This window comes from Ornithorhynchus anatinus, chromosome 6, assembly GCF_004115215.2.
Source record: "Ornithorhynchus anatinus isolate Pmale09 chromosome 6, mOrnAna1.pri.v4, whole genome shotgun sequence".
In the NCBI taxonomy this organism is placed as follows: Eukaryota; Metazoa; Chordata; class Mammalia; order Monotremata; family Ornithorhynchidae; genus Ornithorhynchus; species Ornithorhynchus anatinus.
This window is the reverse complement of record NC_041733.1, coordinates 11,006,769-11,028,286: the sequence shown is the minus strand read 5'-3', so window position 1 is coordinate 11,028,286 and position 21,518 is coordinate 11,006,769. Positions and strand designations below refer to the sequence as shown.

General features: G+C 57.6%; 2 protein-coding genes across 6 annotated transcripts; one reads left to right on the top strand and one right to left on the bottom strand.

Annotated features, from left to right (window-relative positions):
- Positions 1-2,084: 2,084 nt before the first annotated feature.
- CSTF2 (cleavage stimulation factor subunit 2) lies at positions 2,085-14,830 on the bottom strand. 2 transcript variants are annotated; one of them, XM_029067685.1, is made up of 15 exons: positions 14,743-14,830; positions 13,314-13,392; positions 12,550-12,719; positions 11,761-11,897; positions 11,248-11,367; positions 11,008-11,133; positions 10,260-10,383; positions 9,965-10,024; positions 8,961-9,020; positions 8,190-8,331; positions 7,331-7,506; positions 6,585-6,865; positions 5,171-5,251; positions 3,407-3,532; positions 2,085-2,333 (listed from the first exon to the last, which is right to left on the bottom strand). In XM_029067685.1, exons 1-14 carry the CDS (start codon positions 14,798-14,800, stop codon positions 3,410-3,412), a joined length of 1,737 nt encoding a protein of 578 aa, XP_028923518.1. In that variant the 5' UTR covers positions 14,801-14,830; the 3' UTR covers positions 2,085-2,333; positions 3,407-3,409. The 2 variants fall into 2 exon arrangements, with proteins under 2 accessions (XP_028923518.1, XP_028923519.1); XM_029067686.1 differs by lacking the exon at positions 8,961-9,020.
- A 137-nt stretch (positions 14,831-14,967) lies between these two features.
- TRMT12 (tRNA methyltransferase 12 homolog) lies at positions 14,968-20,570 on the top strand. Of its 4 annotated transcripts, none has more exons than XM_029066995.2 (8): positions 14,968-15,036; positions 16,117-16,202; positions 16,574-16,742; positions 17,360-17,558; positions 17,668-17,818; positions 18,022-18,131; positions 19,349-19,506; positions 19,958-20,570. In XM_029066995.2, exons 1-8 carry the CDS (start codon positions 15,016-15,018, stop codon positions 20,390-20,392), a joined length of 1,329 nt encoding a protein of 442 aa, XP_028922828.1. In that variant the 5' UTR covers positions 14,968-15,015; the 3' UTR covers positions 20,393-20,570. The 4 variants fall into 4 exon arrangements, with proteins under 4 accessions (XP_028922828.1, XP_028922830.1, XP_028922829.1 ...); XM_029066997.2 differs by having other exon boundaries at positions 18,072-18,131; positions 19,958-20,404; XM_029066996.2 differs by having other exon boundaries at positions 18,022-18,195; positions 19,958-20,404.
- Positions 20,571-21,518: the final 948 nt, after the last annotated feature.

Genomic DNA, 21,518 nt, shown 5'->3' with positions numbered 1-21,518 from the left:
TAGAGACAATCCCTGTGTGATTGCCCCACGCCGCCCACGTTACCCCTACGTGACAGCCTCGTGATCGTGGAATGTCACACACTTGATCATAGCGTGACACCCCTGTGCCCACCACATGGAAGCATGATGATGTCTCCTTTCCCCCATAATAATTATGGAATTTGTTAAGGGCTTAGTATGTGCCAGGCACTATACTAAGCGCTGGGGTGGTTACAGGCAAATCAGGTTGGACATAGTCCCTATCCCCATTTTACAGATGAGGTAACTGAGGCACAAAGAAGTTAAGTGACCTGCCAAGGTCACACAACAGCTAAGTGGCGAAACTGGGATTAGAACCCATGACCGTCTGACTTCCAGGCCCATGCTCTATCCACTACGCCACGCTGCTTCTCATATTCCCCAAGTGTTGTCTATGCATTTTTATTCATTTTTCCATTCCTACCTGTGAATATTTTTATATTTATCATCCCCATTCAAATCTGCACCTCTTGCTTTTTCACGAAATTCCTCGTTGCGCTCTGAAAACGAATTATGGACTTTTCCCCCATTAATTGAATCAAACCTGTTCACACCGATGTTTGATCTGAAACCCCTTGCTTTAAATACCAAATTCCAGGAACCTCCCTTTCAACCCCGGGGTTATCTTTTAAAGGTCAGCCACCCCCTTCACACCTGCAATCCACTTCATCTCTCCTTGAAAGCCTGTTTGCTGGGGCTGACTGGCCCAAGGTCACACAGCAGACAAGTGGCAGAGCTGGGATTAGAACCCATATCTCATCCACGTGATTGTGCAGTGCCAGCCATGTGACTGCCATGTGATAACCCCGTGCCCGCCATCAGACGGCTGCGTGAAAATCCCATGCGGCCCATGTGACAGGTGATATCTCCATACCCACCATGTAGACATGTGTGTTTGCCATCCCTACCTGTGAATATGTTTATATTTGCCATCCCCGTTAGAGTCCGCACCTCCTGCCCTTCCCCCTAAATTCCTAATCGCACTCTGAAAGTGTAGTATGAACTTTTCACCTATTAATTGGCCAAACCTACCTGCCCCATGGTTGACCTGAAGCCCCTTGCTTTAGTAAAATTCCTGTCCCCTTCCTTTCACCCAGGGGCTAATCTATTAAGTACTCATTGCCTCAAATTTTCTTCTTTTGCAAAATTTGATGAATGCCCAATGATGGGCTGGTAGCACCTGAGAGTGTACGTATCTGCAAACGTCTGTCTCTCTCTAGACCGTAAATTCATCATGAACGGGTAGTGTGTCTGTTTGTGGATGTTCCCATGGGTCCTGCCCCATTTGCCAAGTTGGCACCTGCTGTCAGCGGGACAAGATTTGTGCTGAAGAACCGGTTGGGACCCTCAAGTGATAGGGTCAATTTGCCAAAGCTGGATGTCCACGTCTTGGGGGGTTTCGAGCGCAGAGTGCAGTGTGAACTATTTCTCTTCAGTGCTGGGTTATATATCTCCTTTGGCTTGAGCTGTGTTCCCTAGAATCAGTGCTTAACGGGATTTTGGCACACTGACAGGAGACAGGAGAGCTTTATTCCTGACAAGCGAATGACACCTATTTGTGTGACAATATCAACACAGCCACCCACAAATGAATCAGGCCTGATCATCTTCGCCTTATTACTGGTGATCGTGAGCCTGCCCCCTAATATTAAAATGCATTGCCAGAAATCAGACTTTTCAAGACAAATCTGAAGCCCAGCGTTGCCGGGGTGGATATTTAATGGTTCAAGACTTCCACTGGAGTTGATTTGCTAGTCCCTACTAGCAGAATCAGCAAGGAGTGAAGATGGCTGGCTTGTGAGGGGAGGGGCAGTGGTAAGAGGCGGCAAACCGAAACATGGTTTAGGAAATTGCTACTCCTGAGAGGGTCTGACCCTCAAACATTCTGAACAAGAGAAACCAACTAGAAGAGTAGGAGAAGTAAATGGTCTGAAAAGCAACCAGGTTTCTGGAACAACGGGAACAACCTGGCATGGGAAAAGCACGAGGCCCATTCGAAAAACACTTTGAGAGCTCGGCCTCCCCAGCCCGGAATTCTATGGAGAAAAAGAACAAAACAGAATCCCTTTTAATTTTGATGGGTCTGAACCCAATTCCCATTCCAAGTTTATTTGCAGTCTCACACACACCAACGACAGTGACCACGGTGGGAAAAGAAGAGGCAAGGTCTCCGCCTTGCCCCGCCCCCAACGGGGGAAGAGCCGGGCCCCAGCTCCTCCGCCATCGCCGTAGTTCCCGTCCATTGTTTGTCAAGCTGCGGAAGCTGCCAGGTCCCGTCCCTTCTCCTTGCTGCGGGACTGGGGGTCCGGTGGAACCTGCATGGGTAAATGGGGTTTTGAGAGAGACCGTTAGAGGAGATGGCCAGTGCCCAGAGGAGTCAGCCATCACTTTGGGCAGGGCACGGGAGCGGCCCGGGGGGCTCTGCTGTGTGTGGTCGGGGTGGGCAGCTGCCCCGAGGCCCAGGGACTCGGAAATCTGTGGGGCACGGGAGACGGGCAGAGACCGACCGAAGAACACGGGGTCACGGAAGGAGAGTGGAGTTCCCCCGGAGAACGGCAAGGCGGCCCCGGAGATTTTTCCAGTATTTCCCAGCCCCGGACCATGTGCTCTCACTCATCCCCACAGGGGAACCCGTGGCCGGCTGACGTCGGAGGTTCGCGGAGACATCAGTGCACGTGCTGCCTTCCCTTCTCACTGTCCCGGAATGGCTTTTTGACATGTCTTCCCCTTCCCCTCTGAGCCCTCTCTGGGAGAAGGCCACTGGCCAAGAAGAGGCCACCTGGTGGGAGACCACCCGACTCTGCTGTAGGTGGTGCTGAAGGGAATACAGCCAGCAGCAGGATGGAATTTGCCACCTGATGGGAGGCAGCACAGACCGGGGAAGCTGGGCTGCACGCCTCCTTCTGGGAGAGTAACCAGGTGGGGTAGGGCAGAGAGCTGACATCACCATCTTCTCCGGCTCGGGACCCTACCAAAAATCACCCTCCTGAGCCTACCCAGGGCATCCTCTTCCAGCTCTCAGCTCAATGCCCAGGGCTCTGACTGAGCATATGCATACACCTGGCGTGGGGCAGGAAGCTCCCCGAACAACCCCCTTCCCCCGATAAGAGGACCAGAGGTGTTGCTTCCCCTGACGCAAGAAGCCGAGGGGAAGGAAGAAGAGAAGGGCGCATCTGCTCCGACCAGGAGACCAGAGACCCAGCATGTGGAGCAGAGATTTAGGATATCTGGCCTTAGCCCTCCGGAGCTCCACGGGGAGCCCATGGGGGCACCGTACACCCAAACGAGGCCCGGGGCCCACGGAGGTCGGGTCGGAAAAGTCTTGGGGGGGGGACCTTGTGCCGCTGAGGAGCGTGGGGAAGTGGCTCCGGGGTGCAGGTGCCCGTACCTCTCACGGGGCCCCCGTGGATTTCTGTATCTGTTCTTTCAGGATCAGGATGCTCTGTCGCTGCTCGGGAGGCAGCATGGCGATCTGGTCTGCAGTCAGCTGGAGGACCTGCATAATCAGAGCAGCCTGCGGGACCACAAGGGAGACCGTTAGGGAGCAGCCGGGCTAGCCACCAAGCGCCGGTCACCTCGGTGCCAACTCGTGGGGGGAGGCCAAACGGGAAAGGGACAGAAGGAAATAGAAAAATGCCCCCGAGAGCAGTAGGAAACCAGAGGCGGCAAGGAACAGCCGGCGGAGAATGAAAAGCACCCAAAGTCAGGAGACCGGAAACCCCGACACCCTTGCTAGATGAAAATTCCCAAGGATGGTCACTGGGGAGGCTCTGTGGGAGCCCTGGGAATCTTGGGGAAGCAGTGGGGCCCAGTGGAAAGAGCACGGGCCCGGGAGTCGGAGGACACGGGTTCTAATTCCGGCTCTGCCGCTTGCCCGCGGTGTGACCTCGGGCAAGTCACTTCATCATCTCTGGGCTTCAGTTTCCTCATCTGTAAAATGGGGATTCGATACCCGTCCTCCCTCCCGCTTAAACTCAGAACCCTGTGTGGGACAGGGGCCGTGTCCGACCTGTACTATAGTGATCCCGGCGCTTAGTATATAGAGTGCTTGATACCCAGCAAGTGCTTTAACAGACACGTTAACTATTACTGGTTTGCCTCTGACAACTGACTTCTGTCACCGACTCTTCAATCCCCTCTACTTGGAATGGCAGCGGCTCCCTACCACGCTTTCAACAGAAGAGCTGCAGACGTCCGTCGGCCCCTCTGGGGCTACAGCCTTCTGTCGGGGAGCTCCGGTCTGTCCAGCCTTAATCCTAACCCTGTCTCTACCTCCGACCTTAACCAGACTGAGGCAGCCTCTAAACTGGCCTTCGTGTGGGAGTCGGAGTAGTTGCGACTGCACAGATTTAAGTGTCCACCGGGCCCAATCCACTGTACTAAGCGCTTGGGACAGGACAATAGAAGCATTACGTCTTTCACTGTATCGGCGGGGAACAGGAGGAGAGAGACGGACATTCAAATATTTACAATTGATCAGGGTAAGTAAAAAGGCAGTACACTTAGGTAGCATCCACTGGGTGTGTGCAAATAGAAGTCGGGGAAGTATATTGAAGTGACACATTCCCTGACCAAAAGGAGCTGATGTGCTAAAGGAGGAGAAACAATATAAATATATTTTCAACTTGAGTGGTCAAAATAAGAAACAGAGTATATATTTTATATATATAAAATGTTCATGGCAGGGAACATGTCTGCCAATTCTACTGGAGTCTCCCAAGCGCTTATAACAGTGCTCTTTGCAAAGTAAGCACTCAATAAATACCACTGATGATGAGGAGGGCTAAGGTGGGTAGGGCAAGAATACATAGGTGCTAGAGGTGGCTCGAGTTACAGGCTAATCCGGTGGTCTGATTTTGTTTTGCTTTGTTGTGTCTCCCCCGTTTAGACTGCGAGCCCATCATTGGGCAGAGATTGTCTCTATCTGTTGCCCCACTGTACATTCCAAGTGCTTAGTACAGTGCTCTGCACGTAGTAAGAGCTCAATAAATACTACTGAATGAAGAAAGAGCCGAGTCACAGCCAACTGAGGGTCAGAGGAGGCTCCTAATGGCGGAGAGAGGAAACCTAGAGGCCTGCCCTCTCGGGGGGGAGGAGGAGCGAGGAGAGACCTGCGTCACTACCCTCTTTACCTACTGAACTGGAGGCTTACCTTCTCGTGGTCTTGGGGAGTGACCTGGCTCTGGCCAGGGCTGAAGCCCCCAGGCTGTCCTCCTCCCTGCATGCCGGGGACCTGTCGGCCCAAGAAGCAAGATGAGCCAGGGTTCTGAGCCCAACAAGCCCCAACCAGCGGAGTGCAAAACATAGCCCAAGTGCAGACGTCAGTCCGTGGGACTCCGGGGCAATGGGGCAGGTTGGGGGGGAACGGCACGGAAGGGCCTAGACGGAGATGAGCACGCGGGAACCGGGCTCAGTCATTACTAATGCGATGCCATCAACCGAGCGCCGACTTGCAGACACCGTGACTAGGAAAATGTCCCCGGGGGAAAGAATCCGGCATTCTGGGGCCAGGAGTGCTCGGCGTCCCACAGTCAAGTACTGAGTGACTGCCGGCCAGGCCTGGGGAGACTGCACGTGTGGTCCGAGGCCCTGCAGGTGTTCAACTGCCAGGCAACTGGCTCTCCTGTCTAAATTTGGCATTCCAAGTTCGCTTCGATTCAGTTGGCTCAGAGACCCCATGAGGGAAATCAGAGCGCTGCCCAGAGCAGGCCTTCTGGGGTCAAAGGAGCTCTGACCCCAGTAGAGTTTTGAAATAGCAACGGGCCTCTCTTTTTGAGAACACAGAGAGAGCACGAGTGGGAGTTGGGCGGAGGTAGACCGGAAACAGGGTGAGCGGCGACGTGCCGAGCTGAACGGGGCAGCGGAGCAGATGCAGATGGCAGAGCGGCTGGACCGCTTTCCACTCTCCACAATCCAACCCCCGCCACCGAGGCAAGATTCTGCTCGGAAACCTTTCGGACGCATTGTTACCCCTCGGAGGTCTGGTCCCGGACAGAGTCCGACTTTAAAATCTGAGGTAAGCTGAAGTCCTCAGAAGTGTTGACGACATTTTTGCATTCTGCGCATTGCCAGATGATCCTTCTACCTACATAAAATCAACTGGACCCGAAGGAGATTCACGTGGCCCGGGGAGGACCGTAATAAGTCGCGTGTCAGTCACAGGGGCTTCGACTCCTTTTATCGCTCAGGGTCTCCTGGGAACATCAGATAAGCCCAGTGGGGCCTGGACAAACCTGTCCCAGCACTGATCCGGACGGCGGTGGCCCAGTTTTCGGGGACGGCGGGGAAAAGCAAAGGCTTCGCCCCTAGCCTGGAGCCTGCCATCTCTCTTCTACTTAAAGTGGGGACCAGAAAACCCCAGAAACTTCTCTGTATCAACTATCTTTGATCTCTTCTTTCACCAGATCCCTATCAGGGCTGCTTGGAATCTGACCAGCCCGTTCCCTTCCTTTAGTTAAGGGAAGGGACTAAGGAGCAGAGGAATGAGCGAAAGGGGAAAGAAACTTCAGGACACGGGATGGGGACTGGATAACAGACAGCTGGTGAGGGCGGGGGGCCGCGTTTACCTGCCTGGGCCCCTGAGGGCCACTCGCTCCCATGCTGATGGGGCCGCCGGGACCCTGGATGCCCCCAGGCATAGGACCCCTGGGTCCAGGCCCGGGACCCCTGGCCTCCATGGCGCGTGCCTCCATGGCCCTGGTTTCCATGCCACGTGGCTCCAGGCCCCGAGCTTCCAATCCCCTGGCCTCCAGCGCCCGGGCATCCAGGCCTCGGGCCTCCATGGCCCGGGCTTCCAATGCCCGGGTCTCCATGCCGCGGGCATCCAACCCTCGGGGATCTCTTCCCCCTGCGGGAAAAGTTGTGGCGTTAGAGAGACCCCGGGGAACTGGAATGCTCGGCAGCGAGGCTGCTCCTGGCTATCACGGTGACTGAGGGGACCACTTTCCAGCGCTAGGCAAAGGACTGTTGCAGATGAAGAGGTCCACCTCTCCATCCTTTCACGGTCCCACCCTCCAGGCCCTTCTAAACTCTCTCTCTCTCTCTCTCGTCTGAGGCCTCATCATCCCACGGCTGCTCCGTGAGCTGGCCCGCTGTTCATTTGAGCCCCGTTAAATCTCACGCAGACAAAAGCTACATATTACCGGCCCACCGCCCGGCCAGCTCCTACTGCATGGACTCCACTGGTAGGAAAAACCACTCAGAGCAGGGCCATTTATCTGCAGCCTTGGAGAGTGGGTGAGGCGCTTCCTCCGCCGCTAGCTCCAACCAACCGACCTCCTTCCCTTAACGTGGCCCCTCATCGCCCGCTTACCTCTGCCGTCCATGGGAGGGCCTCTCTGATCTAGCATGGGCCCCCTGGGTTCTCCCATCAGCGGCCTGGGCTCGCCCATGGGCCCGCCTCTCATCTCGTGGGGGGGAGGGCCGCGGCTATCGTGGCCCGGGACGTGGTGCATGGCCGGGCCTTGGTGAGGGGGCCCCAGGTAACCTCTGCAAGCGGGGAGAAGACAGACGGTCAAACACACGTTAGACCCGGGACCGGCCCCGCCTCGTACCGGAGTATGCCCTGGGTGGGGAAGAGACCGGACCCTCCGGCACTGAGCAGGTCTCGGCTACGTGAGATTCCGCGACGGCGGGTACGAGCAAAGACTGGGCCCGGCCTGCCGTCTACCCGGTCACTCCTGTGGAAAACGAGAGCCAACCGGCAGAGAGGAACAGCCTCCGGGGACCGTCGGTTCGCCCGCACAACCGAGACCCCCGCACCTCTCACCGCCAGACACCGCCACCCGCCCAGCCCCAAACCCTTTTCTTTATCGGTGGCCGTGAAGCCGAGCAGCCCGTGTTTCCGGGTGTAGGAGCGCACACTCCCGTTCCGGAGCGCTCCATCGGGAAGGAGTTCTGAGACGGCAGCCGGGTGCCGTGGACTTCCGGCCCCGCCCCGGGGGGCCGAGGCGAAGACGGAGGGACCGGGCAGAGGTAAACGGGCCAGCCCGCGGGAACCCACCTGCACAGCTCGGCCCCGAGGCGGGGTTCGGGCCCACCTGCAGCCGAGACCGTGGCCCGGGAGGGAAGGCCTGGGAAAGCTTGGAATCTGAACAGTGCCACGGGGAAGCCTGCGCACCGCGTCCCGACGGGGCTGCGAGATGTCCTCCTTCCGATCTCTTCTCACTCACCTGGGCTCTACTTCCCCCGTGACGGAGAGCAGGGTCCCTCCACGCGGGTCATTCGGAGCGTCTCCCAGAAGGCCTCGGGGCGGCGGGCCGCCTGCAGGCATGGGGCCCCGCTGCATGGGGGCCCTGGGGTCTGGCATCGGCACTGTCAGGGAGACAAATGGCGGGGGAGGAGTGGGAAATGACTCATTTGCCAGGAGAGGCCGGTCGCACCTTGAAAGCCCTCTGACCTTCCGGCAGACACCTTCGTGCGGGTGAAAACTCACCACAGCTACACTCTCCTGCCAACGGGGCTAGAACCGGGGGCCGGGTGGCGGCCGCGCCGTGCCGGGGAAGGACGGACGGAATCGGTCTTCCAGAACCAAATGCGGGGTAAGCCTGCTTAGGACCGGCACTGCGACCCGCCAGAACCGGAGCTCCGGGGTTTCCCCGGGAGTTGGCATCTCAGCCCACTTTATCCAGCTCACGAGAGACCTCCGGGCGTCCGACGCCCTGCCGAATCTTCCGGAACCCTCCTGCTCCTCCATTAATTATTTTCCTCGCTCAAAAAGGCCGTTCCATCCGGGCCTCCTGACACCAGGAACCAGAACTCTCGGCAGGTCATCTCCACCGTCCCCAGACGCCAGGGTGCAGGTCTGCCCCAGTGGCCCTAAGGAGCGTCCGACACACACCCTGGGGTTCGGGATGGAAGGCTGACGGCCAGGCCCAGCTCCTCTCCTCTCATCCCACCCTGGACGCCCGCAAGCAGAGGGAACTCGCGGATACTAAGGGTACCTTGAACTCGCTCAATGGGTGCAGGCCCGGTGGGTCCCACGGGCGAGTGCTGTAGGGTCCCTTGGAGAGCAGCAGGTAAAGAGAGGGAGAAAGAGCAGACACATAAATAGCTTACACACATACACGCGCACACGCCCCTGGAGACCTTCATGTTCGCTTGGAGACTTACACACACACACACACACCAACACACCGAAGACTTATGCACTCACACTAACACACACAGAGACACCCTCTGCAGAAAAACTGGAAGTGCGCTCCAGATCCTGAAGAGGGGCTTCACTTTACAGAAGTCCCATCCAGGGAAGTGGAGATTTGAGGAAGGAAAGATTCACAGTACAGGAATTATCCTGGTCCGAAGGGACTCTTGCGATGACAGGCTGAGCGACGGTTCACAGGACGCAGGGCACGCTGACGGGACGCTGGCAACACACAGGTGGTAGGGACCGGGAGACAGAGACACGCCTCTTTTCCCATCCCCAATACCCACTGCGGGTCACGTTGGAGAGGGCAGGAGACGACAGGGTTAGAGGGAGAATGAGAGACTCCTACTCCCCTGTGAGACACAAAAAACCCTCAAAGGATCTGGAGATTGGGTCGACCGGGGTTCGGTGAGAGCCCACGCGACGCGTTTGCCTGAGATACGGTTGCGCCGGGGGACGTGGTTGCCTAGGGACGACCCTCCCTACCCCTTTGCATCTGCCCGGGAAATCAGCCTGTGGCCCACTCAGACCAAATCTGGACTGGGACCAGGGCTCCTGGGATCCAGAGTCCAAGCCGCGCCGGCCTCTGCTCCCCCTCCGCCCCGGTGGCCGTCTCTAGGAAGAAACTCCCTCGTATGGCCCGCCGGGCACCCTGGCACCTGCCCACTCTTCACGTTCCCAGAAAAAGAGACACAGAACTGCTGGCGAGGGAAATGGGACGGAGATCCGGCTCGGGCGGCCTCCTGGCCGGCTCTCGGAATCCGGGGTGGCCGGACTAGCCTGGCGTGAAAGTACGCTTACCTTGTCCCCTCTCCAGGGGCACCGGCCCGCCTCCCGGCATACCAACTTGAGGCTGCATCCCTGCCGGTGGGAGGAAAGGCAGAGAAATCACAACTCGGACGGCAGCCGGACCTACAGGCTTCCCCTTAGACCGGTGACTCCAGGATGGTGACTTTAAGGACCACGCCGCTGCCGGCCGCCGCCCTCTCCTCCTCTGGTACTGACCCAGGCCCAGACCGCTGACCCCTCCGAGGAGGCCTTTGCTTTTCCCCGCCACAAAAGAACCGGGAACACCAGAGTCCTAAGGGGGACCCACCTCCGGGTGCCAGGGGGCCCGGGCCGGGGCCTGGGACGGCGGCTGCCATCGGGCCCGGGGCTTGGACACCGGCCTGGAGAGGAGCTTGCATCAGAGGGGGGGCTCCGTTCACGTGCAGGCCACCCTGGGCAAGGAGAGAAGAGAGACGGTCCACGTGCCGAGCCCCAAATCCGGGATGCTGATGATAATGACCACAAGAACCTCTTCAAAGTGGCACGTGCCAACCAGCCCCCGCTTCGGAACCAAACCACACCCCTCTTCCTATGTAATCAGAGGCAGAGTCGTTTTCGGATTCCAAGTTGCATTAACTGGGAGTCATTTTTGAGCCATCAGGAGGCCCTCGTTCCCAGCTGAGCACATCCGAGGACGAACACCCCCCCCCGCCCCCACCGGGTCTCGTTAAAAAGGTGGAAGGTGCCACTTTCCGGACTTTAGGTACCCGTGGATGGTTTATCTCGGGGGAGAGAATACCTGGCCTCAACTCGGATGGGTAAAGAAAAGGGATTTCTGGAAAAAATACAGAGAAGCACCCAAGGCAGGGATTCAAGGAGCACTCTGAGATCTCTGGAGAAGGCAGGGTACGAAGGCAAGAGAACCAGGGGAAGGATCCTCGGCCTCGCCCAGTCCGGATCACTCCGCACCCAGAAACTGCGCTGCCCAAACCCCCTTCTAGACGGCCCCCCGAGGCCGTGGGGAGAGCGAGCGACCACCTCTGAGACGGATGCTCTCCAGCCGGGCGCACGCCTACCATGGGCTGAGGCTGAGCGGCTGCGGGATTCTGCTGGGGCATCGGGGCGTTGGGCCCGGGACCGGGCACAGGCTGCGGGTTGCCCGGAATCAGAGGCGGGACGTTGGTCTGCCGGTGCAGAATTTTCTAGAGCGAAAAAGGACCCCAATGAGCGGCCGGGTCGCCGGGGCCGTCCCCCTGGGTCCCCACCCGGCAATACAGGGGCTGGGGCCGCCCTCTCCGAGACTCGGAACGACCCACCAGCGCAATCTCTGGATCCACAATCCTCATCACCACTTGAGCCTGCAGCAGGGCATAAGCCAACTGAGGATTCTGGAGCAGCATGTTCCGGGCTTCCTGGGGGCTGTTCTGGACACACAGCTGAGAGGAAACAGAGACCCAGTTAGGGCTGACGGGGGCTGCCCACGCTTGGACCCTCCCGCCCCCTGTGGGGCAAGGCTCCGGGAAGCACATTCCAGCCCCGGAGGGCCCCTCCTGTCGACTTGATACTCTCTAGGTACGAGGGGAAAAAAGGGACCTCGAAGGGGCCGCCGGAGAATACGTACGCAGGCACGCCTCTCTGTCCGTGGACAGAGGAGAAGGTGACAGCCAGACACACGGGAGAAGGCAAATCACAACGGACAAACCCGCGAGGCCTGGGACTGTTGCCGATGCCGGAAGCGGGCCTTCTCAGGCCCCCCATCCCCAAGAAGAGCAACCCCACCAACAGGCCTCGAGCCAAGTCTCCGCTGGCCTCCGGTTCTCCCCTCCCACCTTCATCTGCTTCATCAGTTCGAACATCTGCTCTGGGGGGAGGCTGGCGACGGCTCTGCTGATGGACTCCGGGGCATCCTCGGGATTGATGGGGTCTCCGTAGGGCGACTCTATGATGGGGGCTCCCGTGCCCAGACCTGTTCAAGGAGAAAGTACCACGACTGAAATGGGCCCTGTGAGAATTACTGCCTTTGTCTCCGGGCATTATCGTTCTCTCCCAAGAACTTGATCCGGTCCTCAGCACACAAGGAGCGCTCAACGAATGCCATCGATTGATGGGTGGCTGGGTGGGCGGATGGGTGGGTGGGTTGCCCTTTAGTTGGGCTTTATGTTATGAAGCCTCTTGTCTGAGGCCCTTTCTGATCTCAGAAGGCTGGGACCGGGGTGGCCCGGACCGATAACTCTGACCCACCACCAACCCCGAGGAAAGACTGACGCCGACATCCTCGGTACCAGTTTGGTTATAGGGGCTGCTCGTTTCAGAGAGGGATCCGTGGGGCCACGGATATGCCCCCAGAAACGCCTGCCGTGGCTCTTAGCCCCCGGGGAAGATGAGTGTCGCTCTCGCCGCAGAAGAAAGGGGGAACCTCGAGAGTACATCGACCGTCCCCTCCTCCTCTCCCACAGAGGGCAGAGACCGTTGGGGGTCAGGCCCCCTCGGTCCCCAGCTTCGGCTACTTCCGACCTGCCTAAGGGAACGCCGTCGGGCCGCACGCCGGCACGTTCCACCGACGACAGTCCTCCGGCGCTACCCGCACGACTGAGCCCGCCGATGCCCACGGGACTCACTCTTCAGCTCCTCTTTGTTCTTCTCACTGGCCGCATTGTCCACGCGCAGCGCTCTCCCACTGAACTCCCGTCCGTTCAGGTTCCGCATGGCGCTAAGCGCCGTTTCTTGGTCTTGGTACTCACAGAAGCCATAACCCTTTGGCTTTCCTGTTTCCCTGTCATACACCAACCTGGAGGCAGAAAAGAGCGTGAGCCCCTCCCGCGGCGTACCCGACGGGCCCATCCGCTGCAAGAGAAGCAGCGTGGCCTAGTGGAAAGAGCACGGGAGTCGGAGGACCTGGGTGCTAATCCCGGCTCTGCCAATTTGCTTGTTGGTGACCCCGGGTAAGTCGCTTAACTTCTCTGTTCCTCAGTTCCCTCACCTGCAGAATGGGGATTAAATACCTATTCTCTCTCCTACTTAAACTGTGAGCCTCAGGCGGGACGGGGACTGGGTGCCACCTAATTAACGTGTACCTATCCCAGCACCGAGATCAGTGTTTGATGCGTAATAAGTGCTTAACAAGTACCGTTCTTAAAAAAAAAAAAGAGGTCTGTATGGTCTTCATTTCATTACCATCATCCACCAGCCTTCACCTGGCCTGCTTGTGGGGGTGGCGGGGGGTGGGACCCTCATTCTGATCCTGCCGCACAGGCTCTTCCCCGCTGAAATCCCTCCCAACAGGTTCAAGGCAGCTCTTATTTCACAGCTGGAGTGCAGCTAAAATCTGTCGCGGCTCCTGCCGGGAAATTTAAAAACAAGTAGCCAAAGAACCAAGTCTCACCTGAAACTGACAACAGGTCCTACTTCAGAGAAGATGTCCTTTAGCTGCTCCTCTGTAGCCTCGTATGGGATGTTCCCCACTAAGGAAGAGAGGAATCAATCAATCAATCGAGGGCCTTTTTTTATGGAATTTGTTAAGCGCTTATTATTTGCCCAGGTGCTCTACTAACACTGGGGTAGATACAGGGTAAGCAAGTTGGATACAGTCCCTGTCCCACATGAGGTTCCCAGTCTTAATCCCCATTTTACAGATGAGGGAACTGAGGCCCGGAGAAGTGATTTGCCCAAGATCACACAGCAGACCAAGGGGTGGAGTCGGGATCAGAACTCAGGTCCTTCTGACTCCCAGGCCTGTGAAAAGCAGCGTAGCCTCTTGGCAAGAGCAAGGGCTTGGGAATCAGGGGATTTGGGTTCTAATCCCGGCGCCGCCACTTGTCTGCTGTGTGAGCTTGGGCAAGTCACTTCGCTTCTCTGTGCCTCAGTGACCTCATCTGTAAAATGGGGGTTAAGATTGTGATCCTCACGTGGGACAACCTGATTACCCTGTATCTACCCCAGTACTTAGAACAGTGCTCTGCACATAGTAAGCGCTTAACAAATATCAACATTATTATTATGTACCTCTCCATAATTTATGGATTTATTTATTTACATTAATGTCTGTCTACCGACTCTGTTATATTGTACTCTCCCAAGTGCTTACTACGGTAATAATAATAACGATGTTGGTATTTGTTAAGCGCTTACTATGTGCAGAGCACTGTTCTAAGTGCTGAGGGGAGAGGGAGGAAGAGGTCTGTCTCCCCCGATTAGACCGTAAGCCCGTCAAAAGGCAGGGACTGTCTCTCTCTGTTACCCATTTGTCCATTCCAAGTGCTTAGTACAGTGCTCTGCACATAGTAAGTGCTCAATAAATACTACTGAATGAATGAATGAGGAGGCTACTATTGAATGAATGAATGAGGAGGCTACTATTGAATGAATGAATGAATGAGGAGACTATTGAATGAATGAATGAGGAGGAGGCTACTATTGAATGAATGAATGAGGAGGAGACTATTGAATGAATGAATGAGGAGGAGACTATTGAATGAATGAGGCTACTAGTGAATGAATGAATGAGGAGGCTATTGAATGAATGGAGGAGGCCACTATTGAATGAATGAATGAGGAGGCGGCTACTATTGAATGAATGAGGAGACGAATGAATGAGGAGGCTATTGAATGAATGAGGAGGAGGCTACTATCGAATGAATGAATGAATGAGGAGGAGGCTGTTGCTGTTGGTGCCGCGCCGAGGTGAGTCCCAGCCGCGGCCCTCTGTCCGTCCGTCCGTCCGTCCGTCCCTCCTTTCTTTCTTCCCTCCCTCCCTCCGTCCGTCCGTCCGTCCGTCCGTCCGTCGGCGTCCCCGCCGGCCCCCGGCTCCTCACCGAAGACGGAGCGCAGCGAGCGGTCGACGGCGGGGTCCCTGACGGCCAGGCCCGCCATGGCCTCCTCCCTTCCTCCCTTCCTTCCGGCCGCGCGCCCGCCGCACTTCCGGCGTCCCGGTGCCCCCCCCGCGCCCCGTCCGGCCCGCCCGCCAAGCCGCGCCGTCACACGTTCCGCCCTGCGCGGCCGGACGCTCGGGCCGCTCGGGCCGCTCGGGCCGCTCGTGCGCAGGCGCGGGCTCGGCCCCTCCCCTGCGCTCCCCCCGCCCGTTGTGGATGGCAGCCGCTCTGCTCGGGGTGAGCGCCCGCGAAAGCCTCCTAACGCGTCCTGTCCTTGGAGCCGCCCTAGAATGATGGCATCTGTTAAACGCGTACTGTGTGCCAAGCGCTGCGCCACTCTGCTTGTCTGTCTGTTGCTGAACTGTAATTATAATGCTGGTCTTTGTTAAGCGCTTACCATGTGCGAAACCCTGTCCTAAGCGCCGAGTGCAGCGCTCTCGTTCGTGCCCGTCCCACCGTCGACCCCTGGCCCACGTCCTACCTCTGGCCCGCAATGCCCTCCCTCCTCATCTCTGCCAACTCACTCTCTTCCCCTCTTCAAAGTCCTACTGAGAGCCCGCCTCCTCCAGGAGGCCTTCCCAGACTGAGCCCTCCCTTTCCCTCTGCTCCTCCTCCCCTCCCATGGCCCCCACCCCCTCCCTCTGCTCTCCCCCCTTCTCCTCCCCACAGCTCTTGTGTCTATTTGTACCTATTTATCATTCCACTTATTTTATTAGTGAGGTGTATAGATCTACAATTCTATTGATCTACATTGATGCTGTCGATGCCTGTCTACTTGTTTCGTTTTGTTGTCTGTCTCGCCCCTTCGAGACTGTGAGCCCGTTGTTGGGCGGGGATTGCCTCCATCTGTTGCCGAAATGTACTTTCCAAGCGCTTAGTACAGTGCTCTGCACACAGTAAGCGCTCAAGAAACACCATCGAATGAATGAATGCGAAGCAGTGTGTCCTAGTGGAAAGAGTAGGGGCCTGGAAGTCAGAGCACCTGGCTGCTGATCCCGGCTCCGCCGACTGCTTGCTGTGTGACCCCGGCAAGTCACTGCACTTCTCTGCGCCTCAAATTCCTCAACTTTAAAATGAGGATTAGATACCTGTTCTCCCTCCCACCTAGACTGTGAGCCCTGTATGAGATGACGCCTTTGTCTGACCTGATTAACCTGGGTCTACCCCAGTGCTGAAAATATTGCTTAACACATGGTAGACGCTTAACAAACGGCGTAATAATGAGAATAATCTATTGGTATAGCAGTGATGACCTTAGCAGGAGCTCATTCTTCCGGCTCACACTTCAACACGATCCCAGTAATTTTTTTCTTCCAGGCCTCAGAAAAAGGGACACTAAAAGATGGAAAGGCCACGGAGGTATCTGCCGTGGTTACGGAGACTCGGTTTACCCAGCTGTACAGGTACGGTAGAAGAGGTGGGGGAAACCTGGGAAATAATACCTCAGCCTCCGTAAAGCGGGTGAATGGTGGGTTGCGGGTGGGGGAGTTTGGACTGTAAGGGGATCAGAGGAAGATCGACAAAGGTCCGGGAGACTGGGGGCATCGAGGGTTATGGGCGAAACTTGAAATCAGAACCCAGTTACTGCAGTCAGTGCCGCCGGGCTTCTTGGAAAGAGCGGGAGAGCACTGGGATCCGGGCCGGTCTGAGCACGGTGGTGGCGTTCCCCTCTCTTGGCTCCTTAAGGCAAAATCTCGGAAGCAGCGTTTTGTGGTTAGCTCAGCCTTCGGGGCCTGAGAGAGCCATCCAACCTAATCCCTCCTCGATCTTGCAGGGAATACCTGGAGAAGCAACAACTCCTAGATAAGAGGCACCGGGTGAAGAAGCTGCCAGGGGGCACCGTGGCATTGCCCGTCGTGGAGGAGACCTTCATCGAGCAGCATCTACAAGAGCTGAAGATGCACGTGGCTCCGGAGAGCACCTGTGTGCTGGCCCGGATTCAGGTTGGCCTTTTTTTTTTTTTTTAATGGCATTTGTTAAGCACTTACTAAGGGCCAGACACCATACCGAGAACTGACGTCGATACGGGTTAATCAGTTTGGTGACGGTCCCTGTCCCACGTAGCTCTCACACGGGGCTCGCTGTTTTAATCCCCATTTTACAGATGAGGTAACTGAAGCCTAGAGAAGTGAAGTGACTTGCCCAAAGTGACTCAGCAGACAAGTGGCAGAGGCGGGATTAGAACCCAGGTCCTTCTGACTCCCAGGTCCGGGCTCCGTCCACTAGGTCACGCTACTTCTCATTCATCGCAAGTGTTGATTGGCTTGCTTCCCCGAGAAGAGGTTGGGCCTGGGGAGTTAGAGGGCATGTCACCCCAAGAGCGTGTCACCCTAAGTTTTGCACTCATGGCCGGCTTCTGCCGCACTGCCAGACCGATTCTGCAGCAGGATGCCTGTCCCCGAGAGGGGTCTGGTGTTTGTTTGAGGGTGCGGCCCCCAGCCCGTTTGCATAGGGGACCGTCGGCCTCCCAACCAGACTGACGTGGTCTGGTCTCCGGTCTCTTGTTTTCCATTTCCTCTTCCCTGCCCTCCCTGTGGACTTTTCCCTGTCCCTTTTCCAGAATCCTCTTCTGTCAAAGAGGGCTCAGCTCCGCTCGCCCGCCCAGAAGCTGCGATCGGCGGTTCGGTGCTTGGTGGAGGGCAGGGGAGTCCCATGGTCAGCTGGTCTGGAGCGAGACCTGCCCCGTGCTTGGCAGCGACACGGCGATCTGCTGCTGGTGAGCGAGGACAGCTTCCGAGCCCCTCTTTGGGAGGAGCTGGGTAAGAGAAGGAAATCCCGCGGGGTGGGCAGGGGGCTCGTCTGGGACGCTTCGGCTGCCGTCCGGACCCGTCCCCACCCGTGTTCTCCTGGGGGCTCTTTCTCCGACAGGTCAGGAGCTCTGGGAGACGGTGGCTGCCGCTTTGGGGGTGCGGCGTTTAGCGAAGCGAGGGCGCGTGGCCCCGGGCGGAACCCGAACCCCCAGGGTGACGCTGCTGCTGGGGGACGACGGCTGGGTGGAGCACGTGGACGATGGAATCAGGTCGGCCGAGGGCCAGCGGGGGTGGAGAGGGCGGGGAGGGCGCGAGGCTCGTCACATCAAGGCGAGTTTCCCGGCTTTCCCCTCAGTCTGCTCCGTGGAGCTCGGGGACGCTGGGTGGCAGGTTGCCTCATCTCCCTCGCCTAATCCTGCGGTCCGGGCCTGGGGGAGGGCGTAAGTGACGCGGCGGTGTTGGCTGGCCCCAGGTATACGTTCGATGTAACCCAGTGCATGTTCTGCCCCGGAAACGTCACAGAGAAGCTGCGGGTGGCATCGTTGCCCTGCGCGGGGGAAGTGCTGGTGGATCTCTACGCAGGTGACGCCTCCTTTCATCGCTACCGACGCCGTGCGGTCAACGCTTACTACGTGCCGACCCCTTGGTTAGAGGCCAGGTTACGAAGTTGGACACGGTCCCTGTCCCACCTTAGTCTCACAGTCGGTCTTATCCCTGTTTCACAGGTGAAGGCGCTGAGGTCCAGCGAGATTTAGTGACTTGCCCAAGGTCATACATACATCCAGCAGGCCGGGGGCAGGGCTGAGTCTCCAACCCAGGCCTCTCGACTCCTTGGGCTCTTTCCACTGGGCCCCGGTGCCGCCTTTCGGGGGAGCTGCCTCTTCGCTGGGAGGGGGCCCCGATTCCTAGTTTTGCATTGCGGACTCAAAGAAACGGGTCTCGGTTTTCGGAAAGCAGAATTGCAGCTTAGAACAGTGCTTCGCACATAGTAAGCGCTTAACAGATGCCATCAAAAAAAAATTGCAGAGCGCTGATGATCTCTCCTCCTCTCCTAAATTCCCTGGAGTGGAGTCCTGCAGACTCCGAGAGACTAAGAGGTGTTGAGGGTCAGCGGGTGTCCCCGGGCCCTGCTTCTTGCCAAAGAGGAGCTCTGGGCCGGGGTTGCAGTGGACCAGAAACCCAGAGGCCAGATTCGCTTCTCCTCTTTGGGACCAGATTCTTTCTAGTCAGTCAATCGTTGGTGTTTATCACGTGTCTGCCGCGTGCGAGCCACTGTCCTAAGCACTGAGGGGAGTACCACAGACAAATGTCTCCTGCCCTCAAGGAGTTTACGGCCTAAGGGTGGGGGAGACAGACTACAGTGGTTCACAAATAGAAGGAGCAGGGGGACTCCATTCAACTGAAGCAGGGCGGCCTAGTGGATAGATCATGGGCCTGGGAGTAAGAAGGACCCAGTTCTAATCCCAGCTCTGCCACTTGTCCGCTGTGCGATCTTGGGCAAGTCACTTGACTTCTCTGCCTCAGTTACCTCAATTATAAAATGGGGATTAAGACTGTGAGCCCAGTGTGGGACGGGGACCGTGACCAACCCATTTATAAGTAATTGCTATACTATGTGCCTGGCACTTAGTAAGCACTTAACAAATACACAATTATTATTATTACTACTACTAATAATAATAGTGGTGTTTACTGAGCGCTCACCGCATGCAGAGCACTGTAATAGAGGCTCGGGAGAGGACAATGTAAGTACCTGTGGGAGCGGAGATCTTAGTTTCCCGGGTCGCCCCCGTCTGCAGGGATCGGCTACTTCACCCTACCGTTCCTGGTTCACGCCGGCGTGGCCTTCGTCCACGCCTGCGAGTGGAACCCGCACGCCGTGGCCGCTCTGAGGAGGAACCTGGAGCTGAACGGGGTGGCCGACCGGTGCCAGATCCACGCCGGGGACAACAGGAAGGTGAGTGGCGGAAGCTCTGTGGCTCCCCGTCACTGCAGCATCACGCTCAGAGTCTCGGTTCCACTCAGAGAACAGGGTGGAGCGAGGAGAGGGCCTCTTGGGGTGTCTGGGGGATAGGGTGGGGAAGGAACGGAAGTGGAGTCGAGCGTCATTCTTCTGGAATACAGCGCCAGAGTCACTGTGACCGTGAAGGTGATGGTTCAGCAGTTGAAGCACGGTGGGGCAGTGGGGAGGAGGCCGAGCCCTCGGGAAGGGGGGTGGTTGGCTTGTCCTCATTAGGCAAGGGGACTGGAGAGAGGCCTTTCAGAGCGGCAGCTTTTGGGGAAGAGGATGTCGAGCCCCATCATCCTCCCGCCGAGCCCTGGGCTGGTGGGCCACTGCCGCCTCGGCCTTTGTTGTTGCCGTCGCTGCTGCCTTTCTTCTCTGCTCACACTCTCTTCCCCTGTTCCAGCTGGACCTGGAGGACCGGGCCGACAGGGTGAACCTGGGACTGATCCCCAGCTGCCAGGAGGGCTGGCCCGTCGCCTGCCGGGTGCTGCGGCGGGACCGTGGGGGCGTCCTGCACATCCACCACAATGTGGAGGCGTTTCCGGACCCGGGCCCCCGGGTGAAGGGGCCCCCGCAGCCACCTCGGGGATCCCCTTCCGGGGGAGAGGAGCCCCGCTCCGCCGCGGATTGCGGGAGAGGGACCCCGGTGACGGTGGCCCCGAAGGTGGAATGGCGGAGGTGGGCAGAATCCGCAGAAGCCCAGATTGGGATCCTGCTGGAGCAACTGCACGGGAAGCCTTGGAGGACCCGGATCCTGCACATTGAGCCGGTGAAGTCCTATGCCCCCCACGTGGATCACGTAGTCCTCGATCTGGAGTGCCGCCCCCTCCCCAGCTGATGGCAGAGGGGGCGAGGGGGCGGGCCCGTGACCTCGGGGGCGCGGCCAGGTGGAAGCGAGCTCACTGTTCGTGAGATGGCCGGACCCCACGAGCACAGCCCCTGAGCTCACCCCTTCCCTCCTGACCACTTTTTAAAAATAAATCGGAGTAATTTAATCAAGGAGTCCCAGGAAGTCATGATGTCTCTTTGGCCTTTCACCTGATGACCCGGAACGACAAAAGGGTTGTCTGTTTTCCATGATCGGTAGGGCCCGGTAAGAAGTGCGGCCTGTTAACCTGAGAACAGACCTTGGAGATGGGAAGTCGGGACCCTCCCCGGCTCGGGGTGGCCCGGGCAGGCCTCTTCTAGTCATCGGCACCCTCCCGGGTCTCCCTGTTTGTCGAGCAGGACCGTCGTGGCCAGGCTCACCCGCCTACTGCCCAAGTGCCGATGGGAGCGAAAGATGCCGAGTGTGAAGGGCTGGGAAGGGGAAGGGTGAGGGGAAGGCCCCGGGTGACTTTGTCAGAATGAAAGAGGCAAAATAGTTTTCTGAAGAGGCAAAGTGGCATTCTGGGAATTGAGCTTTTTGGATGAAGCCTCTTTATCTCTCTCTGTGGCTGCATTCATTCATTCAGTCATATTCATTGAGAGCTTACTGTGTGCAGAGCACTGTACTAAGCGCTTTAGCTGGATCTGAGGGGGTCTGTGGTTTGGGCTCTCGGGAAAACCAGCCCCGGCTCTGGTGGCAGCTGGAGCTGAGCAGAGTGTTGAGAGGGGCTGGGCAGACTGTCTTTTTTTTAAATGGTATTTATTAAGTGCTTACTTTGTGCTGGTCACTGTTCTAAGCACTGGGGTGGATACAAGGTAACCAGGTAGACCACAGCCCCTCTCCCACGAGGGGCTCACAGTCTTAATCCCCATTTTGCTGTTGAGGGAACTGAGAACAGAGAAATAAAGTGATTTCCCAAGGTCACACAGCAGACAAGTGGCAGAGCCGGGACTAGAACCCAGGTCCTTCTGACTCCCAGGCCTGAGCTCTATCCACTAGGCCCCCGCGACTTCTCGAACTCTCCGGGCACTCGCTCCTGCTGGAGACCCCCGGCTTCAGGAAGTGGCCCCTGCATCCTCAGAGCAGGGCAAGAGTG

Excerpts from the sequence above, each read along its gene's own strand:
- CSTF2 (XM_029067685.1), bottom strand. The coding sequence starts at position 14,800 with ATGGCGGGCCTGGCCGTCAGGGACCCCGCCGTCGACCGCTCGCTGCGC. Across the intron at positions 13,393-14,742 it reads CTCGCTGCGCTCCGTCTTCG|TGGGGAACATCCCATACGAG; the intron begins GTGAGGAGCCGG and ends TCTCTTCCTTAG. Across the intron at positions 5,252-6,584 it reads GCCCTCAGGGGCCCAGGCAG|GTCCCCGGCATGCAGGGAGG; the intron begins GTAAACGCGGCC and ends TTGGGCCGACAG.
- TRMT12 (XM_029066995.2), top strand. The coding sequence starts at position 15,016 with ATGGCAGCCGCTCTGCTCGGG. Across the intron at positions 15,037-16,116 it reads TGGCAGCCGCTCTGCTCGGG|GCCTCAGAAAAAGGGACACT; the intron begins GTGAGCGCCCGC and ends TTTTTCTTCCAG. Across the intron at positions 16,743-17,359 it reads GTGTGCTGGCCCGGATTCAG|AATCCTCTTCTGTCAAAGAG; the intron begins GTTGGCCTTTTT and ends TCCCTTTTCCAG.